At 42.5% G+C, this 20,197-nt stretch overlaps 1 protein-coding gene across 5 annotated transcripts; it reads left to right on the forward strand.

Moving 5' to 3' along the window:
• Nucleotides 1-2,270: 2,270 nt before the first annotated feature.
• On the forward strand, nt 2,271-10,574 carry LOC124871598. Of its 5 annotated transcripts, none has more exons than XM_047371036.1 (5): nt 2,271-2,408; nt 8,906-9,378; nt 9,460-9,681; nt 9,765-10,117; nt 10,204-10,574. In XM_047371036.1, exons 2-5 carry the CDS (start codon nt 9,195-9,197, stop codon nt 10,558-10,560), a joined length of 1,116 nt encoding a protein of 371 aa, XP_047226992.1. In that variant the 5' UTR covers nt 2,271-2,408; nt 8,906-9,194; the 3' UTR covers nt 10,561-10,574. The 5 variants fall into 5 exon arrangements, with proteins under 5 accessions (XP_047226992.1, XP_047226990.1, XP_047226991.1 ...); XM_047371034.1 differs by lacking the exon at nt 2,271-2,408 and adding an exon at nt 7,169-8,469; XM_047371035.1 differs by lacking the exon at nt 2,271-2,408 and adding an exon at nt 7,169-7,618 and having other exon boundaries at nt 8,242-9,378.
• The last annotated feature ends 9,623 nt before the right edge of the window (nt 10,575-20,197 follow it).

The following is a 20,197-nucleotide window of genomic DNA, read 5'->3' on the forward strand; positions in this document are numbered from 1 at the left end:
GTCTTTTTTTGGGTATGTCTCTACCAGCTTTGAACTTCTACAACTGAACTTCTCTGAACATCAGTTTTCAGGTCTGATTCTCAGTCGGATGTAGATCTTGACTTTGACTAGGCCATTGTAACACATAAATATGCTTTGATCTAAACTATCCATTGTATCTCTGGCTGTATGTTTATGGTGGTTGTCCCACTGGAAGGTGAACCTCCACCCAGTCTCAGGTTTTCTGCAACCTCTAAAAGGTTATCTTCCAGGATTGTCCTGGATTTAGGTCCATCTATGTTCCCATCAATCTAACCAGTTTCCCTGTATCTGCTAAAGAAAAGCATCCCCACAGAATGATGCTGCCACCACCATGTTTTACCGTGGGGATGGTGTTTGGGGTGATGTGCATTTTTTGCATGAACAAGTATGGTTTTGGTCTTCTTAGATCAGAGCTTGATACATGGCTTGTGGTAAACTGCAAACAGGACATCTTCTGATTTTACCTGCCTGCTACTGTTGCATAAAAGCCAGATTTGTGGAGTACACAACTAATAGCGGTCCTGTCAACCGATTCTTCCACGTGAGCTGTGGGTCTCTGCAGCTGATGCAGAGTCACCATGGACATTCTTTGCCCAGCCTGAGTATAGGTGGATGGCTATGTCTTGGTAGGTCAGCAGTTGGTCCATCATCTCTCCATGTTCAGATGATGAATTGAACAGAGCTTTGGGAGATGTTCAAAGCTTGGGATGTTGTTGTAGAACCTAACCCTACTTTAAACTTTTCCACAGTCCCTGACCTGTCTACTGTGTTCCTTGGTCTTCATGATGCTGGTTGTTCTCAAACATTCTCTAAAGAACCTCTGAGTCCACAAATGGAACAGCTGTAGTTAGCTGCTGAGCTTAGATCTGTTTACCAACAGCAACAACAACCTTTTCTTTGGAGATTTTTTCCCATCAGATGCTCTGAACAGCGAGGCTATAGACTCTGCTTCAACATTATCCTTCGTCTGTCAGATATCTGATCTCTGACATAATTTCTCTGGTGAATTCAGCGGTTTTTGTTAGAAGCAGTTTGCTGAGAAGTCCTCCGATCACAACTGGCTGTGCTTGGTGGGACCAGCCCATCTGTTCCTCCTCAGTTTTCCAATTCTGATCCACGCAGCTCTAATCCTCTTCATTTCAGGAAAGTAGTGCAGACTAACGGCTGCTGTCGTAGTGTTGCTGTCACCACCAGCAATGCACCCTTTTACCATTTTAACGTTGTTTTAACACAACTTGGCTTCTACCTGAACCATTTATCATTGACAAAGACCAGGAACCAGGGTCGTAGTTTAACACTCCTCTCTGCAGCTTCTGTACTGCTACCCACCCATTACCCTATTAATCAGAATCAGAATATCAGAAAAGCTTTATTGCCAAGTACATTTTTGGACATACAAGGACAGTGTCTCGCCCACGGCCAAAATTGAATAGATTAAAAAATAATGTAAAAGGAGGAAATCATGAAAATCTCATAAAAATAAACACAACTCAGACTGAAAAGAAAAATAAAACAATTAAATGTGGCTTACTGAACATAAGATCTCTCTCTTCAAAGACTTTGCTAGTTAGTGACCTGATGTGTGACAATCAGATTGATTTATTTTGTCTCACAGAAACCTGGCTGCAGCAAGAGGATTATGTTACTATAAATGAGTCAACTCCTACTAATTATTTAAATTTCCACATTCCTGGAAATACTGGGCGAGGAGGAGGAGGAGTAGCAACCATCTTTCAGTCCGATTTATTGATTAGTCCCAGACCAATCAATAGCTACAACTCTTTTGAATATTTAATCCTTAGTTTTCCTCATCCAAATTGCAAAGCACTAAAACCACTTCTGTTTGTTGTTTTGTACCGTCCACCAGGCCCTTACTCTTAATTTTTAGATCAGTTTTCAGACCTTTTATCTGATTTAGTGTTAAATACAGATAAGGTTATTATAATGGGGGATTTTAACATTCATGTTGACACTGAAAGTGATAGCCTAAATATAGCCTTTAATGCTATCTTAGACTCAATTGGCTTTGCTCAAAACATTAACAAACCTACCCACCTTTGTCTTCATTCTCTGGACCTTGTGCTGACATATGGCATTGAGTGTAAAGACATAACAATATTTTCTCAAAACCCTGTCCTGTCTGACTGTTAACAAGGTTTTCCTGATTTATTAGTTTCCGGACTCATTGAACGCATCACCATCCCATAATAGTTTTTTTCGCCTCGCTACAAAGGTACTCCGCTTAGTAGCTCGGAGTTCACTCTTTCAGTCTGACTATTATCCTCAAATAGTTGCCAGAATTATTGTTTCTTTTCTCCTCAGTGGATTACTATTTTATTGGGACACTCATGTTTTTGTATCATCAATGTTTATGCGTCCATGAGACTGTAAGTTTGCCTCTTTAATTATTTGGCTAGTTACTAAAAAGTGTCCAATTCTCAATTGAAATAATCTTCTTTATAGTTGTTTTAACTGTTTAATTCTGGGCTGTAGACGGAATATTCCTTATTACAATAACTATCGTTGTGATATTGCTGTTATTCTTAATTGTTTCTTAGTTAGCTTTTTCATTGCCGTTTCCTAAAATACCAGCGGTGCAGTTAAAGACCATCGGAATTCTACAATTCACGTAGTTTCGTCTTATCCAATGGTGCGTTAAGGGACGCTGGAAATTTTCTATATTTGGTAAGAATTTACCAAAGTTCAGTATTTCTTTCTAGCATGCTATTTATTTATAGGCCAAGTCATTTAATAACTCTTTACACCATCTTGGTTTTATTTCATTGTGGTCATATAACCTATTTGACCACTTATTGTCATTTATGTGCTGTTTTTTTGTAGAAACCATAGACTTCATCATAAACATAAACCTCATGGTAAACAGAATAAAGAGTGGCAGGAGTGTAACTGAGGTCTTCTCTCATCTGTTCTGGCCGGACAACCTGGGGAGATTGAGGAATTAAATCAGTTGCCTTATACAGTCCTTCAGAGGTCACAAGTTTGGATCATTTCCATCACCTCTTTTACACTGACCATTTCTTAATAACCTTTGAGTTTAATTTAACCGAGTACTCCACACCTGAGAGAAAATGTCATTATAGTAGATCATTATCAGACAATACTGTAACAACCTTTAAAGAATCTGTTCCACTTTTAATTTTCTCATTATCACTGAAAAACACAGTGGAGGGCAATAATTTTGTTTCTGCCCCTTCACAAATTGATTCTCTTGTTCATAGTGTTACTTCATCATTGCGTGGTGTATTAGACAATGCAGCCCCCTTGAAAAGAAGATTATTATTCATAGGAGGCTGGTTCCCTGGTTTAATTCAAAGCCACGTACTTTAAAACAATATTAGAAAACAAAAATGGCGCTCTACACACCTAGAGGATTCCTACTTAATCTGGAAAAATAGCCTACTGTTGTATAAAAGACACTTCACCAAGCTAGAACAGTTTATTTCTCATCATGAATAGAAGAGAACAAGAATAATCCTAGGTTTCTCTTTAGTACAGTTGCTAAACTTACACAGAGTCATAGCTCTGTTGAGCCATCCATTCCCTTAGCTCTCAGCAGTCATGACTTTATGGGATTCTTCTTAAATAAAATTGATTCTATTAAAATTAAAATCTTTGACATACTCCTAAAGATGATTACTTCATCCTCAGCAAGTGAGACAACATTGGAAATAACTGCAGAACCTGATCTGTGTTTGGACTGTTCTGATCCAGTGGAGCTTCCTGAGTTATCAGAAATATTAGCTTCATCTTAACCTTCAACTTGTATGTTAGACCCAATCCCAACCAAATTATTTAAGGAAGTGTTCCCTCTGATTACCAGCCCCATTTTAGATATGAATAATCTATCTTTAGTAAATGGATCAGAACCACAGGCTTTTAAGGTAGCTGTAATTAAACCTTTACTTAAGAAACCTTCGCTTGATCGAGATGACTTGAAAAATTACAGACCTATATCCAATCTTCCATTCTTATCTAAAATTCTTGAGAAAATTGTTGCTAATCAAATGTGTGAACATTTATACAGCAATGACCTGTTTGAAGAGTTTCAGTCAGGTTTCAGAGCTCATCATAGCACTGAAACAGCTCTGCTGAAAGTCACTAATGATATTCTTATGGCCTCAGATAATGGACTTGTGTCTGTTCTGGTTCTGTTAGATCTCGGTGCTGCATTTGATCCAGTCGACCATAATATTCTCTTAGAAAGGCTGGAATATGCTGTAGGGATCAGGGGAACAGCGCTAGGCTGGTTTAAATCTTATCTGTCTGACAGATTCCAGTTTGTTCATGTAAATGATAAATCATCTTTAAACTCCAGGGTTAATTGTGGAGTACCACAGGGTTCAGTACTTGGGCCAATTCTCTTTACTATATATATATATATATATATATATATATATATATATGCTTCCAATAAGTCAAATTATCAGGCAGCATAGGATAAATTTTCTCTGTTACGCTGATGATACTCAGCTTTACTTATCCATAAATCCTGATGAACCCAACCAGTTAGATAGACTACAAGCATGTCTTGAAGACATAAAAACTTGGATGACTTTAAATTTTCTGCTTCTAAATTCAGACAAGACAGAAGTTGTCGTCTTTGGACCAGAGTCTTTAAAAAAGAAACTGCTTAGTCAATCACTTAACCTGAATGGCATTAAATTGACCTCCAATAATAAAGTAAAAAACCTTGGTGTTATTTTTGACCAGGACATGTCATTTAAATCCCATATTAAACAGGTTTCTAGGATTTCCTTCTTTCATCTCCGGAACATTGCCAGAATTAGAAATATCCTGTCCAGGAGTGACGCTGAAAAACTAGTTCATGCATTTGTTACTTCAAGGCTGGACTATTGTAATGAATTACTATCAGGATGTCCACAAAATGCAGTTAAAAGCCTTCAGCTGATTCAAAATGCTGCAGCAAGAGTTCTGATGAAAATTAAAAAGAGAGATCATATTTCTCCTATTTTAGCTTCCCTTCATTGACTCCCTGTTAAATCCAGAATAGAATTTAAAATTCTCCTCCTCACATATAAAGCCCTTAATGATCTAGCTCCATCATACATCAGAGATTTGATTGTTCCATATGTTCCTAACAGAGCACTTCGTTCTCAGACTGCAGGTTTACTGGTGGTTCCTAGAGTCTCTAGAAGTAGAATGGGAGGCAGATCCTTTAGTTATCAGGCTCCTCTCCTGTGGAACCAGCTCCCAGTTTTAGTCCGTGAGGCAGACACCCTGTCTACTTTTAAGGCTAGGCTTAAAACTTTCCTTTTTGATAAAGCTTATAGTTAGAGTGGCTTAGGTTATCCTGAGCTATCTCTGTAGTTATGCTGCTATAGGCTTAGACTGCTGGAGGACATAATGACCACTTTGACCCTCTCTGCTACTTTCCCATACTATTCTCTTATTTTGCATTATTTGCTGTTATTTCAGTTTTTAACTTTATTCTCTCTTTTCTCTTCCTAGAAGCTACACCTGGCCTGACTCTGTGTCTACCTGTGACACCTTTCTGGGGAGGGGCATCATCCAAGCTTCTGCTGGCAACAACTTAATGCTCACCTTCTACAGATGATCCACATGACCCTGTCTTTTAGTGTTTAACCCTTTCTCTCTCCTAGACATGGCTACTGACTGAGCTTCTACTGTAACTAACTCTATGTGCTCTCTTTCAGATTCTAACTTTGAAAACTGTCTCAGAGTTTATCTGTTCTTTCTTTCTAGGTGAAACGACTAAAGGAGCTACATCCATTAACATTTACTTTTCCTTCCCATAGAAAGTACTCCTGGATCAGTGCTTCTTTGTTCTCTTTGTGTCTCTGCTCTGTTCTCTCAAACCCCCAGTGGGTCGTGGCAGATTGCCGCTCACATTGAGCCTGGTTCTGGTTCTGCTGGAGGTTTCTTCCTGTTAAAAGGGAGTTTTTCCTCTCCACTGTCGCTACATGCATGCTCAGTATGAGGGATTGCTGCAAAGTCAACACCAGTGACTGTCCACTGTCTCTACATGTTCATCCAGGAGGAGTGAATGCTGCAAGTCACTGACTGGATGCAATCTGCTGGGTTTCATTAGATAGAAAAACTTTTAATCCAATTTGAATAAATAACTGAATCTGACTGAACTGTTCAATGGTTACGATTAATTGGAATGTATGAACCTGACTGTTGTGAAGAGCCTTGAGATGACATGTTGTCAATTGATGCTCACACAATGAATGACCGGAGACTTCCCCTTAGACGTCATTTCCGGGCGACTTTGGACTTACAAAATTTAACATCAAAATATTTTCACGTCTTTTATCCTGTCATCATGTCAATTACTGCCCAATTCCTTCAATATATAGATGTTTCTTTTCAGTGTCTGGATTTGTGGGAAAAGTGTCACAGGCAATAAAATAATCATATATACATGTATCTTCAGATGTTTTGATTTTGAATGTTTGTGACTGAAAGATAAGGTGTTCCTTTATGGTTTGAGAAAATTCCTGCTTGTACTTCAAATAAATGTGTCACTCTCTTGAATGAACAAGATGTTCCCCAAGTTCATAAGAAGTTGGCTTTGTAGAGACACATGGTTCTCTAAGGAAAGCGATACTATGAGCTCAAACATCTACAGCAGTAAAATGCAACATACACAATGATGCAGCAGTCTTATTAATATTGTCCAAAGCTACCGCACCCTGTTGGCGGTCAGACGCCTTGGAGCTCCACCGGTCTTTGGACCCCATTGTGGTGTCTATCTGTTAGATTGTGTAGTAGCAGGTGTCCATACTTAATCTAAGTGTGCTGTAGGTTTCTAATCAAACCAGTTATACCGGATGCTCCACTATGTGCCCCCAGTGCCCCAGCTTCAAGTCATGTATGACAATCCTTGGGCCATTTCTCCTTGTAATGTGTGTCGATGAGAATTCTTATCCTATTCTAACAAAAGGGAAACATTAGAGCTTATATTTTATTTCACTATTGTATAAATGGGAAAAACAGCTATGAGCATATTAATAAAGGTTATTCCTAACAATATAAAACCATGATATAATGGTTTCATAATGACAGTGAACATTTTACTGTGCAATGAGTATTTTTATTTCATGCTCAATACTTACATTCTTGGTTTTTATTTTATTTTACAGTGTGACATTGGTACTTTACAGTAAGTAAATTAGCTGAATAGTTGAATAGTTCTGCCACTGATTACACCTTACAACTCATGGAAATCAAAACTCCATATCTTAGAAAATTAGACTTAACAAGACAGAAAGATTGATCAGAGAAGAGCTTTTAATCTCTGTCAGGTTCAGTACTTCATGCTTCTGTCTGTTGACAGACGTCATGGAGATACTGGTTTCCTGTTCCAGCAGGACATAGCTACCCAGTGCCAAAATGAGTAGTAACTGGTTTTATGAAGATGGTTCAGCTTCATTAGCCAGGGCGCTCATAACAAGGCAACCACCTGCCTGGCAGCGTTTTGTCACTGAATGTTCTGGACATTAACTGACAAGAGAGAGAGACATGCTAATCAGCTAGCGTTAGCTTACGTCACGTTGACAACTACAGGCTGCCTGCAGACAGCGGCGGCAATGTAAGTTACTGGAATATTTTAATTGAATGTCGAGCTAAGAAAATGATAAGCTGTGCTACACCCAACATGCACAGATAATTATTTCCCCACTACCACTGCTTGTGCTGCGTTCCATTAACTTCGGAACTGGGAAATCGGGGTTTACGTCAAATCCAGTTTCTTGCTTGTTTTTGTTCGTATTGCTAGCAACTGTAACAGCAATCTTACAGCAATAACACTGTTCTACGTGGTATTTCGTGCATATAAACAACGTTGAAACATCGCGTCTTATAAACACTGAAAAGTAGTACGAAAATTCCGACTTCTGAGTACAAATGGAACGCATTATAGTCCTTCCTCTTCTGACGGCCAATCACAGAGGACAGGGACTTTAACCAATCATATGTAGCCATGTGATGCCGACCGGATGTGCCTGCGAGCAGAGACCTCTTTCTCGTTCGCTCGGCAGTGATATGCCACCAGAAACACAGCTGTACACTAGAAATCAAATAACTGAAATAAGATACTGTTCATAGATATTTACTGCGGGCAGGTTTACTGTCTTTATATTGATCATGAAAATAGCCACAATAATTTTCTGTTACTGTATATCACATTTTTGAACTTTATTTTGTGACATTTAGAGGTGACAGTGACCTGGTCAATAATTGAATAGCCTATCACCGAGACTAGTCAATATTTGGACGGCCAATCGCAGGGCGAAATCAATCTTTGTGTTAGCCAATCACTGGAACGCTTCAATCTTTTGGGCGGCCAATCGCTGGGGGGAGCAGAATCTTAAATGTCCCGCCTACCCGGTACCGGCAACTTGATGACCAGAGCTCATTGTTGGTGCTCTGTCGTCGGTTTGGGTAAGACTTTTGCATGCATTGTTGAATATTCTGTTATTTTTATTATATACGATATAATTAGCCTGTTTGTTGCCGCTAAAGTTGTCCGTAGTTGGCTAAAGCAGTCCAGTTGACAATCTGTCAGGTTCATATTAATGCAATCTAAAACAAATGTAATGCTTTACCATCTCAACAAATACAACTTAGCATGTGTTGCTACCATGTTCATCCAAGAGTAAAAATAACATTATTTATTTTATAGGGAAACACCATAGAATCTATAAGGATATGTGTTTATTTTTATTTTATTTCAGTGCTGATATCAAGCCCTGGCTGTTAGTATGAATAGGTGTTTTATATTGTGTTGCATACATGTCTTTGTAATCCACCCTTTTGGGTACTTGCTGTGATGAGTTTATAATGCAATATGAATAAAATTGCTTATCTGTCATTACAGAAAATGTCTAAACAAAACTCCAAAAGCCACAAGGCTATGGATGATAACGAGTGGTTCTCTAGACTGAGGTCTTTTGCCTCCACTGGTGTCTGGCTAGGGTTAGGGCTGGACAGCTCTGACTGAGAAGCAACTAGATCGGCAAATTACGAAGGAAGAGTTGAAGCAGCACTGCAGGAGGAGGACGCGTGGAGAAGAGCAAACCATCCAGCTGTTGGATCAGCTCATCGGTGAACTCATCAGTGACAGGGGAAAGGATTCGCTTGGTGTTCCTCTTCTGGACCCCATCCGAATGCAGCACATCTGGTTTGTGCAGAAAAGGCATGTGAAGTGCATTCAGGACCCACCCGATGTAGCGCTGTACACACAAACTGGCACCATCATTAAGGGAGGAGTCCAGCTGCAGACCCTGCGCTGTGCCAGAGGTTCAACATCTTTGGAGTCTTTCCACTGCCACTTAAACCGGTTCATTCCAGGTACATGCAATTTAATATTGCTGCTTAAGTTACAACAAATACTGTACTTTTTCCCTTTCTAATGTTTGGTATTCATTCCAGGAAACAGTGCCAACTCCCTTAACTTCCAGATCTACCTTTTGGAAGGGCTACATTGCTGGAACCACAACAGGGCAACTGCTGCTGTAGAGACAGAAACCTCTGGTTTGCGCATCTACTCTGGCGAACTGGTTCATAGTGTGAACACCGATTATGAGAGGGTTTTCGGCAAAAAGCTGGTTCCCTCTTTTACACCACCTGCAAAATACACAGGTATTCAATACTGTATGTTTTATGCTCATTGTCCTGTATTTAATTCTCTGCTGTTTTCTTTTTTTTGTAATCCAAAATTGGTTGTGCATTTTCAGGTGAACTGATAGGAGTGCAGTACCTGCTGAGGCAGAATAATGAACCACTGCAGGATATGGCACCAGATTCTGAGGAGGCAGATGCATTGCTGGAGCAAATAGAAGTACAACAGCCAGTAGAGGCCGATGAGGGCTTTGAGGAACTTGAGAGTATTGAGGTTTCACTTGCAGATTTACTTCTGGACACATCCAATGTGATCTCAGTGCTTCCTGACTACCACCCTATACCTCAGCCTACTCCACCCACTGCTGAGTCCCCACACCTGCCGGGGCTCCAGCCTGCGTCCTCTGCTGTGGTCCAGTCCACTGTTTCGTCGGGGTTACCTGGGCAAACTACATCTTCAGAGCAAGTTGTAAGTTAAATATCAGTGTGCTTTAAAAATTAAGGATGTTTCAACTTTTTGAGATATTTAAAACTTAATGCAATATTTCTCCATAGGCCGTGGATGAACACAGTAGGGCAGGAATGGATCGTGTTGATGTGCTTGCGGAGTACTTGGTGGAGCTACGAAAGGAAAAAGGCCTAACTCTTACCAACCAGCAGGCCAACACCATTGTGGGTCTTTGGCATAAATTGGAGCAAAATGATAAAGACCGGATTTTGTATGCTGCACGACATCAGGAACGACTGCTCACTGGTCGATTTAGGTCACCCAAAAAGAAGGCTGTTTATGCAGGAGTTGAAAGCACAAAAAGGTGTGTACTTATATATACGATGTTAATGTGTGTATATATGTTCATTTATATATATGATGTTAATGTGTGTATATATGTTCATTTATATATACGATGTTAATGTGTGTATATATGTTCATTTATATATACGATGTTAATGTGTGTATATATGTTCATTTATATATACGATGTTAATGTGTGTATACATGTTCATTTATATATACGATGTTAATGTGTGTATACATGTTCATTTATATATACGATGTTAATGTGTGTATATATGTTCATTTATATAAAGGATGTGTGTGTGTATATACGTAACACGTTTTTAAATAAATAATAACAAATGAAAATTACTCAGCTTATTGACCTCTTTGTTTAGATATTTGCTGATAGTGACTGTAATGTGCTCTAGCATGCTTATGTGAAGGTAACCATATTAAAGGGAAAACAACTATATATTCAGTAGGTCCATACATGCTAATAGGTTGCAGTATACTCTACATCATGAATAAATTGAGATATCCATGTGCAATAAATGCACATTCATTGGGGCCCATTACACCTTGAAAGTCTTGTACTTCAAACAGTAATGAAGTGTCAACAACCTTAAGTGGACTGGTCATAAAACTTAGAACAAAGGGTTTATCTGAAGGTCATGCACCTGCTGTTCTGGTGTCAAAACTACTTTGACAACTTAAATTAACAAGGCATAAGATTTACTGTGCTTTATGCTCAAATTTCCCATTTGATAATACTGGGTCCTCAATGCAGAATTTTTTATAATGCCAAGATCATTGTGCCCAAGTGGGCTTTAGTTACTCTTTTTGATATACACGCAAGAGTTAATGTTATTTACAGAACAATGTCTCCTGCCAGGTTAACTAATTGAGTGTAAAATAGAAATCACATTTAGATTACATTGTTTTAGCAGTTTACAGCTCTATGATAGCACTTATGAAGCACTAAATTGTAGCTTAAAATACTTGAAAACGGTCTACAATGCACAATAAGCAACCATATTATGCTTTATTTGTGGCCAAAAAAGTTAACAAAAAAAAGGTGCTTTAGAACGCAAGTCCTTTTGGTGGGATCGAACCCGGCTCTCTCCCCCCCCCTTCTCCCCCTCCCCCTCAAATCTTCCCCATCTTATACAGACGATTGTTCCCCAGCTTCTAGTGTAAAGTGCTTTAAGTGGTCTGTATGACTGGAAAAAGCCCTATATAAGTTCAGTCCATTTACATTTTTGGTTTAAGCATACCTCCTCCTACTGACTATTGGATGCAGGCTGCTTTTGTTCACTGTTTGCTTCTGCAGAATCTGAATTTCCATAAAGAGGGACAAGTAAAGGCCTATTTTGTTCTATTTTATTGTACTAGGTGAAGCTTGACTGTATAAGGTCGTATGCATGCTGTATAACTTGATTTCTGGCCTGAGTGCAGCCGGTCTGATGCAGACCCCTGTGCGTGTGAACCCTCTGCAGGGAGTCAATTTAAGGACATAAGGAGGGGGGGTTGAGGACATGGTCCTCCCAACCAGTGGGAACCCCTTCTGGTCTGGGATGAGCTGGAGCTGTGTTGGATAAAAAGGTCATTCGGGGACACGTTTCAGAGAGTCTGGCCCGAGGCCAGAGCGTGTTTGTAAGAGGAGTTGGCAAGAAATCAAGACCAAAGAGACGACGAACGGAGCCACCATGGTGTCAAAGTGCTGGTCCTGTTTTTAGGCTGTTCAGAGTGATTTCACCAGTGGAAGGTTGTCTCAGGTCAGTCGCTGATAAAATGAGGAGCTCAAACACTTGTCTGACAGCCTCCCTGGGGCTCCCGTGCTGCTTTTAACTCAGCAGACCATGAAATCAGACTCCAGGCCAGAAGATATATCACTAGACGCTTTTACACCGAACCTCATCAGACTTGAGAGCCATTAAAACGGCTCTGCATGCTGTGATGAAAAGATAAAGCAAGATTAGGAATAAAAAATTAATCTAACATGATTGTGTTCATTTAATAGTTAAGAGTTGGAAATGTTTAAAAAAATACTAATAAAGTAGTGGAATAAGCAGTATTACTCGATTTACATCCGGTATAAAAATATTACTAGTATTTATTATGGCATTAGTGCTTTATTAAATGTATTAACTCCTAGATTTATTCCTATTTTAATCAAATGTTCAAGCCATCACCAGCCCTCAGTGTCCTCTGCATTATAATGGTTGAGGGAAACCTTTTGGTTTGGAAAATGAACAAAGACTCTGAAATTTGTCTTTTAGGCTTTTTTTTTTTCCATTGTTTATTTGCACAAACTGAATAATATTCATATCAGTGGTCCAGGTGAAGACCAAAGTTATACAAACAGAGCATCAGACCCAGGAGTGAATTCACAAAGCAGTGCAAACTGCTCCATGTTTTGCACCTGTTCTGCACACACTTTCTGCTTTTCTCTGCACTGGATTCATGAGGCAGTTTACTTGAAATACGTGGAGACAAATCCACTCCCATCAGGTCCAATAAACACATCCGATCACAGCTGTTCTCCCTTCAGAAGCAGATGCAGAAAAGAGCAACAAGAGATGGAAGAATATTTAACTTACTGTTTAGTAAAATTTAGCAGGGATATCCAGGTCCGGACCGGACCATGTAATATTGACAACTGAATCAGAAAGGAAACGTGCTCAGATGGAGTTTTTCAGGTGGATGTTTGTAATTCTCCAGTTGATTCCTTTTAATTTCATTTATTCTAAGAAAGAAAATATAGTTGAAATCAAAATGTAACAGACAGCAAAATGATTACATGTACTCCACACAAATCCATACTGCACAAGCATGTGAAGTATAGAACATACACAATCAGCTGGAACTTACATACACAAAATACAACCGTCAGGATTTAGAGGTGAAAAAGACCCGGATATGAAATCATCTTCAACCACCAACACCAGCTGCAGTTACTACATAAATGACAAATATTATCACAGCTTTACATCTGAAGACAACTTGAAAATCATTTAACATCAAAAGTCTGTTCTCCAACTTTGATAATCCCAGGGAATCTTTAGATCCATTTTCAGCTTAATGGATATGAGGTGAAGTAATTTACACAGACAAGTCACTGAACATCAGAAAGCATTGAAGGCTCGTACTCGTCGTCTTCCACTTATCCGGGACCGGGTCGCGGGGGCAACAGACTCAGCAGAGACACCCAGACGTCCCTCTCCCCAGACAACTCCTCCAGCTCCTCCAGGGGGAGCCCAAGGCGTTCCCAGGCCAGCCGAGAGACATAGTCCCTCCAGCGTGTCCTGGGTCGTCCCCTGGGCCTCCTCCCGGTGGGACGTGCCTGGAACAACTCCCGAGGAAGGCGTCCAGGAGGCATCCGGCATAGATGCCCGAGCCACCTCGACTGGCTCCTCTCGATGTGGAGGAGCAGCGGCTCTACTCCGAGCCCCTCCCGGATGGCCGAGCTCCTCACCCTATCTCTAAGGGAGTGCCCAGCCACCCTACGGAGAAAGCTCATTTCAGCCGCTTGTATCTGGGATCTCGTTCTTTCGGTCATGACCCAAAGTTCATGGCCATAGGTGAGGGTAGGAACGTAGACCGACCGGTAAATTGAGAGCTTTGCTTTTCGGCTCAGCTATCTCTTCACCACAACGGACTGGCACAGCGCCCCCATTACTGTGGCAGCCGCACCGATCCGTCTGTCGATCTCCCGCTCCATTCTTCCCTCACTCGTGAACAAGACCCCTAGATACTTGAACTCCTCCACTTGAGGCAGGAACTCCCCTCCAACTTGAAGAGGACAAGCCACCCTTTTCCGGTCGAGTACCATGGCCTCGGACTTGGAGGATCTGATCTTCATCCCAGCCGCTTCACACTCGGCTGCGAACCGCCACAGCGCATGCTGTAGGTCTTGGCTAGAGGCGGCCAGCAGGACCACGTCATCCGCAAAAAGAAGAGACAAAATCCACTGGTCCCCAAACCAGACCCCCTCTGGCCCTTGGCTGCGTCTAGAAATCCTCTCCATAAAAGTTATGAACAGGACCGGTGACAAAGGGCAGCCCTGCCGGAGTCCAACATGCACCAGGAACAGGTCTGACTTAGTGCCGGCAATGCGGACCAAACTCCTGCTCCGCTCGTACAGGGACCGGATGGCCCCTAATAAAGGGCCCCGATTCCATACTCCTGGAGCACCCCCCACAGGCATCACGAGGGACACAGTCGAATGCCTTCTCCAGGTCCACAAAACACATGTGAACCGGTTGGGCAAACTCCCATGAACCCTCGAGTACCCTGTAGAGGGTATAGAGCTGGTCCAGTGTTCCACGGCCGGGACGAAAACCACACTGCTCCTCCTGAAGCCGAGGTTCGACTATCGGTCGGACTCTCCTCTCCAATACCCTGGCGTAGGCCTTACTAGGGAGGCTGAGGAATGTGATCCCCCTGTAGTTGGAACACACCCTCCGGTCCCCCTTCTGAAGGGGACCACCACCGCAGTCTGCCAGTCCAGAGGCACTGTCCCCGACCGCCAAGCAATGTTGAAGAGGCGTGTCAACCATGACAGCCCTACAACATCCAGAGACTTGAGGTACTCAGGGCGGATTTCATCCACCCCCGAAGCCTTGCCACCACGGAGCTTTTTGACCACCTCGGTGACTTCAGCCTGGATGATGAAAGAGTCCAACCCCGAGTCCCCAGCCTCTGTTTCCACCAGGGAATGCGTAATGGCAGGATTGAGGAAATCCTTGAAGTACTCCTTCCACCGCCCGATAATGGCCTCAGTCGAGGTCAGCAGTCTCCCGCCCCCACTATAAACAGTGTTGGCGAAGCACTGCTTCCCCCTCCTGAGGCACCGGACGGTTTGCCAGAATCGCTTCGAGGCCAACTGGTAGTCCTTCTCCATGGCCTCACCGAACTCCTCCCAGGCCCGAGTTTTTGCCTCTGCCACAGCCCGGGCCGCAGCACGCTTGGCCTCACGGTACCCGTCAGCTGCCTCAGGAGTCCGACAAGCCAACCACAGCCGATAGGACTCCTTCTTCAGCTTGACAGCATCCCTTACTGCTGGTGTCCACCACCGGGTTCTGGGATTGCCACTGCAACAGGCACCGCAGACCTTACGGCCGCAGCTACGGGCAGCAGCATCAACAATAGATGCGGAGAACATGGTCCACTCGGACTCTATGTCTCCAACATCCCCCGGGATCTGGTTGAAGCTCTCCTGGAGGTGAGAGTTGAATACATCCCTAGCCGAGGGCTCCGACAGGCGTTCCCAGCAGACCCTCACTATGCGCTTGGGCCTGCCAAGTCTGTCCGGCTTTCTCCTCCTCCAGCGGATCCAACTCACCACCAGGTGGTGATCAGTGGACAGCTCAGCCCCTCTCTTCACCCGAGTGTCCAAAACATGCGGCCGAAGGTCTGATGATACGACAACAAAGTCGATCATTGACCTCCTGCCTAGGGTATCCTGGTGCCAAGTGCACTGATGGACACCCTTATGTTTGAACATGGTGTTCATTATGGACAATCCGTGACTAGCACAGAAGTCCAATAACAAAACACCACTCGGATTCAGATTGGGGAGGCCATTCCTCCCGATCACGCCTCTCCAGGTGTCACTATCGTTCCCCACGTGGGCGTTGAAGTCTCCCAGCAGAATAATGGAGTCCCCAGGAGGGGCACTATCCAGCACCCCCGACAGGGACGCCAAGAAGGCCGGGTACTCTGCACTACCACTCGGCCCGTAGGCTGAAATGATAGTCAGAGACCTCTCCCCAACCCGAAGGCGCAGGGATACGACCCTCTCATCCACTGGGGTAAACCCCAACACAAGACGGCTGAGCTGGGGGGCAACAAGCAAACCCACACCAGCCCGCCACCTCTCCCCGTGGGTCACTCCAGAGTAGAAGAGAGTCCAAGCCCTCTCGAGGAGATGGGTTCCAGAGCCCACGCTGTGCGTGGAGGCGAGCCCGACTATTTCTAGTCGATATCTCTCGACCTCCCGCACAAGCTCAGGCTACTTCCCCCCCAGCGAGGTGACATTCCACGTCCCTAGAGCCAGCCTAAGCATCTGGGGATCGGGCCGCTGAGGTCTCCACCTTCGTCCGCCACCCAATCCTCTTTGCACCGGTCCCTCACGGTTCCCCCTGCAGGTGGTGGGCCCACTGGGGGATGGCCTCGCGTCTCTCGTTCGGGCTTGGCCCGGCTGGGTCTCGCGAGGAGCAACCCGGCCACCAGGCGCTCTCTGACGAGTCCCGACCCCAGGCCTGGCTCCAGGGTGGGACCCCGGCTCCGCCGTACCGGGCGACGTCACGTGCCTCGATATTTTGTTCTTCATGAGGGATTCTTGAACCACTCTTTGTCTGACCCGTCACCTAGAGCCTGTTTGCCATGGAAGACCCTACCAGGGGCATTTAGGCCCCAGACAACATAGCCTCTAGGATAATTTGAGCACTCAAACCCCTCCACCACGTTAAGGTGGCGGTTCAAGGAGGGGAGCATTGAAAGCATTACAATAATAATTTAAGTTGTATAAACAGAACATCTGGGTCCAACATAGACAATATTAATGAGGCTGTAGGGTAAATTAACTGGAAAAATCCAACAAGGTTCTGTTTCTGTGGAGATTTCAACATTAACTTGATAAATACTAATAATCACCACATCTCAGCTCCTTTAATTGACATGTTCACAAAGGATATTATTAATAATTCAATTGGTGGATTCATAATCAATGACATCAGGGGCCATCTACCATTTTTTAAATAACCAACAAGAATTACAAACCTGACAAATCAAAAAACAAAAATATTTGAGAGAGTTAAACAAGATTTGGTTAATAAGTTAAAGTGATCTATTGGACCAGAACTGGGACATCTATCGCCTTGACATTAATATGCTGTAGCATGAAACATTTCTAAAAATATTAGACATTAAATGATAAACATTGTCTGCTGAGAATCTCTAACTACAAACTGTATAGTAGCTGAAAATGCACTTTATAAAATGTCCTAAACCTAAAGAAGCTGAAACTTAATATAAGAGATTCAAATTCACAAATATTTCAAGAATATGTCAAATTAAATATTACAAGGAAGTATTAGAATGACATAGGAGTGAAGCTTTGGATCAGTCTGAAAGTGGAGCTTCAACAATGTCCAAACATGAAAAGATGATTATAGATGAATATCAGACTCAAATAATTATCATTATTATACCCTTTTATATTACTGTACATTATATTAATGTCTTAACATGACAGTCACAGAGGCATTCATTAAATTCAGTCTCTAGTCCAACTTAACGTTACTGTTTACTATGTTTTTATCAGACCACTACAATGTTATGTTTTTATTGTGTAAAACTCTGAATGGTCGTGTTGCTGAGATGTGCTCTATAATTAAACTTGCCATGCCTTATTATAGAATTCACTTTTTTAAAATGTTTAAATTTTTGTTACAATGAAGCATGTTTTCTTGATGAATAGGAGTTGTGTGAATAATATCACAGGAGGAGGAGTGGGTTTGCATCCTTGTAATAGTTTTTTTTCAGTCTGCGACAACTCTGCTCTTTGAGAATGCCTCCAAGACCGGCCCGTCTTCAGAATCAGAAACATGCTGTAAACACATTTAGCACTCACAGATGCCTTTACTTTTTAAAAGCACTGAGCTTCAGTGTGAAATAACAGCAACTTGTTGTCTACTGTGTGTTTAACATTGGCCAAACATGTAATAGATGTTGGTCAGTTCAGAACAACCATTAATTAATTAATAGCCTCTTCAGTCCTGTTTCTAAACTGATGTCTATAAATCCTGCTTGAAACAGACTCCATTGTTTTTCAAGTTTTTATAAATCCTGATAAGGACAGAACTGCTTGTAGGGATAGTAAAGATGATGTTTTGGTCTCTATAAATATGGAACCGGTTGAATGGTAGATCATGTTCGGGCTCCCAGTTTCTAAGAATGGGAACCAGTGGGGCTGATCCCTCTTCTCAGCCTCCCTGGTTCTACTGTACGCTCTGACTCCTGGTAGAACCAGAGCTTTCCTAATAGCTGTCCTGGTTTTGTCCTGGCCATGGAACAATGGAAGAGACCTTGACATTCATAAAGTTCCTATACAATGTTCATGTGTCTTCGATTATCCAGTTCACATGTTTTATGGACCCTGAGCAGGCGTATGACCATCTCCCAAGACCTTCTGTAGGTGGTGCTGGAGTATGGGGTCCAGACATCCTTTAAGGCCTGTAAGAGGTCCTCGATAAGCTTGTTCTCAGTGCGGGTCAGACTCAACCAGATTTGCCCCTGTCCTCCGTTCCTATTTTCTTCTCCAGGACTGATGGCAAGATGGAGAGAAAGATGGACTAGATAGATTCGGTTTCATCTGCAGCAATGAGAACGTTGCTGCGCTTGGTAAGGGTGAAGGTCTTTTTGCAAAAGGTGAAGCTCAGGACATTTCAATCCTCACCTATGATCATGAGATGAGCTGATGATTGACAAAACGTGAACATGAATGCAAGTATCTCAGAGAGCTTCCTCCATTGGATGGCTGGGCTGTTACTTAGGGAAAAGGTGAGGAGCTCCGTCCTCCAGAGGAAGCTCAGAGTAGAGCTCCTGAGAAGAGACAGCTGAGATGTTTCCTCCTGGAGGCCTTTCTGTGGAGGTTTTTCCTATATTGGAACAAATAGTTCTTTATGTTGTATGATGGCTTTAACAGTCTACGGCCTCAGTGGGACTCACCTGTATAAATAAGGGTTCTGAATGAATGACCCAGAACTCCGTGGAGGGAAGTAGAGCTCTTTGTGTTGCAGATAGTTATGGAAAGGTTTCCCTCTTGAACCCATTAGCTCGGTGACAACCTTAGATATGCAGAAGCTACTGTTTTATTCTGATTACTGTGCAGCATCTACACTGACAGTTCCTAACAAAGCTTAGTGGATCTAATAATTCATGTTAAAAATGCTCCACACACATTTACCTGGCTGTTATTTAATGTAAAAAACAGAGACTTCAGTTTGTAAGCTTACATTTAGAAAAAAATAGATTGAGTTTTGTAGCAGCCTCTCTTTTTGCCTGACTGGGACTGGGTTACCCATTAAAACAGACAGGTACCAACCCGTCTATCACTGACAGTCTGAAACTGAGCCAGGTTCTGCTCTCTACAGCCAGCCAAACACAACAGCACCATTCTTCCCTTTGCACATTCCTTACGCTCTTCTCTCCAGGACCTTCGTATTGTGCTGAACGATACCAGGCCTGTTTTACCAGAACCAGGGAGTGTGCTGCTGAGAACACGTACATAAATAAATAACTCTGTCCTCCTCTTTACATTATTTTTCTTTGGGACATGTGTCTGTGTTAAGGTCCTGCAGAATAATGGCTTCTTCCTCTCTAACTGGCCTGTCAGCCCAGGTTGATACCGGACTTGTTTCACTGTGGATATGGACAGTGTTTCACAAGCTTCAGACAGCATCTTCACAAGGTCATTAGCTTTTGTTCTGGGCTTGATTCACAGATTTTACACCAGGACCTCTTCATCTCTGGGTCATAGAACCCATCGCCTCTCAGAACAGTAGCTTCACATCCACATGCTGTTCAAAGTTTGATGTGATTGTTTGAACAGATGAAAGAAAATTGTGCCTGAACACAGAAACTACCACAGAAAGTCACTCTTGGTTTGTGGTAAACACGAAAGAAATGATCAGGATTACTTCCTGAAACTAAAATATATTTATCCTCTGGATCTAATATTAGTGCATCAGAAAGCTGCAGGCAACG

This window comes from Girardinichthys multiradiatus, chromosome 7 (genome assembly GCF_021462225.1).
Source record: "Girardinichthys multiradiatus isolate DD_20200921_A chromosome 7, DD_fGirMul_XY1, whole genome shotgun sequence".
Classification (NCBI taxonomy): domain Eukaryota; kingdom Metazoa; phylum Chordata; class Actinopteri; order Cyprinodontiformes; family Goodeidae; genus Girardinichthys; species Girardinichthys multiradiatus.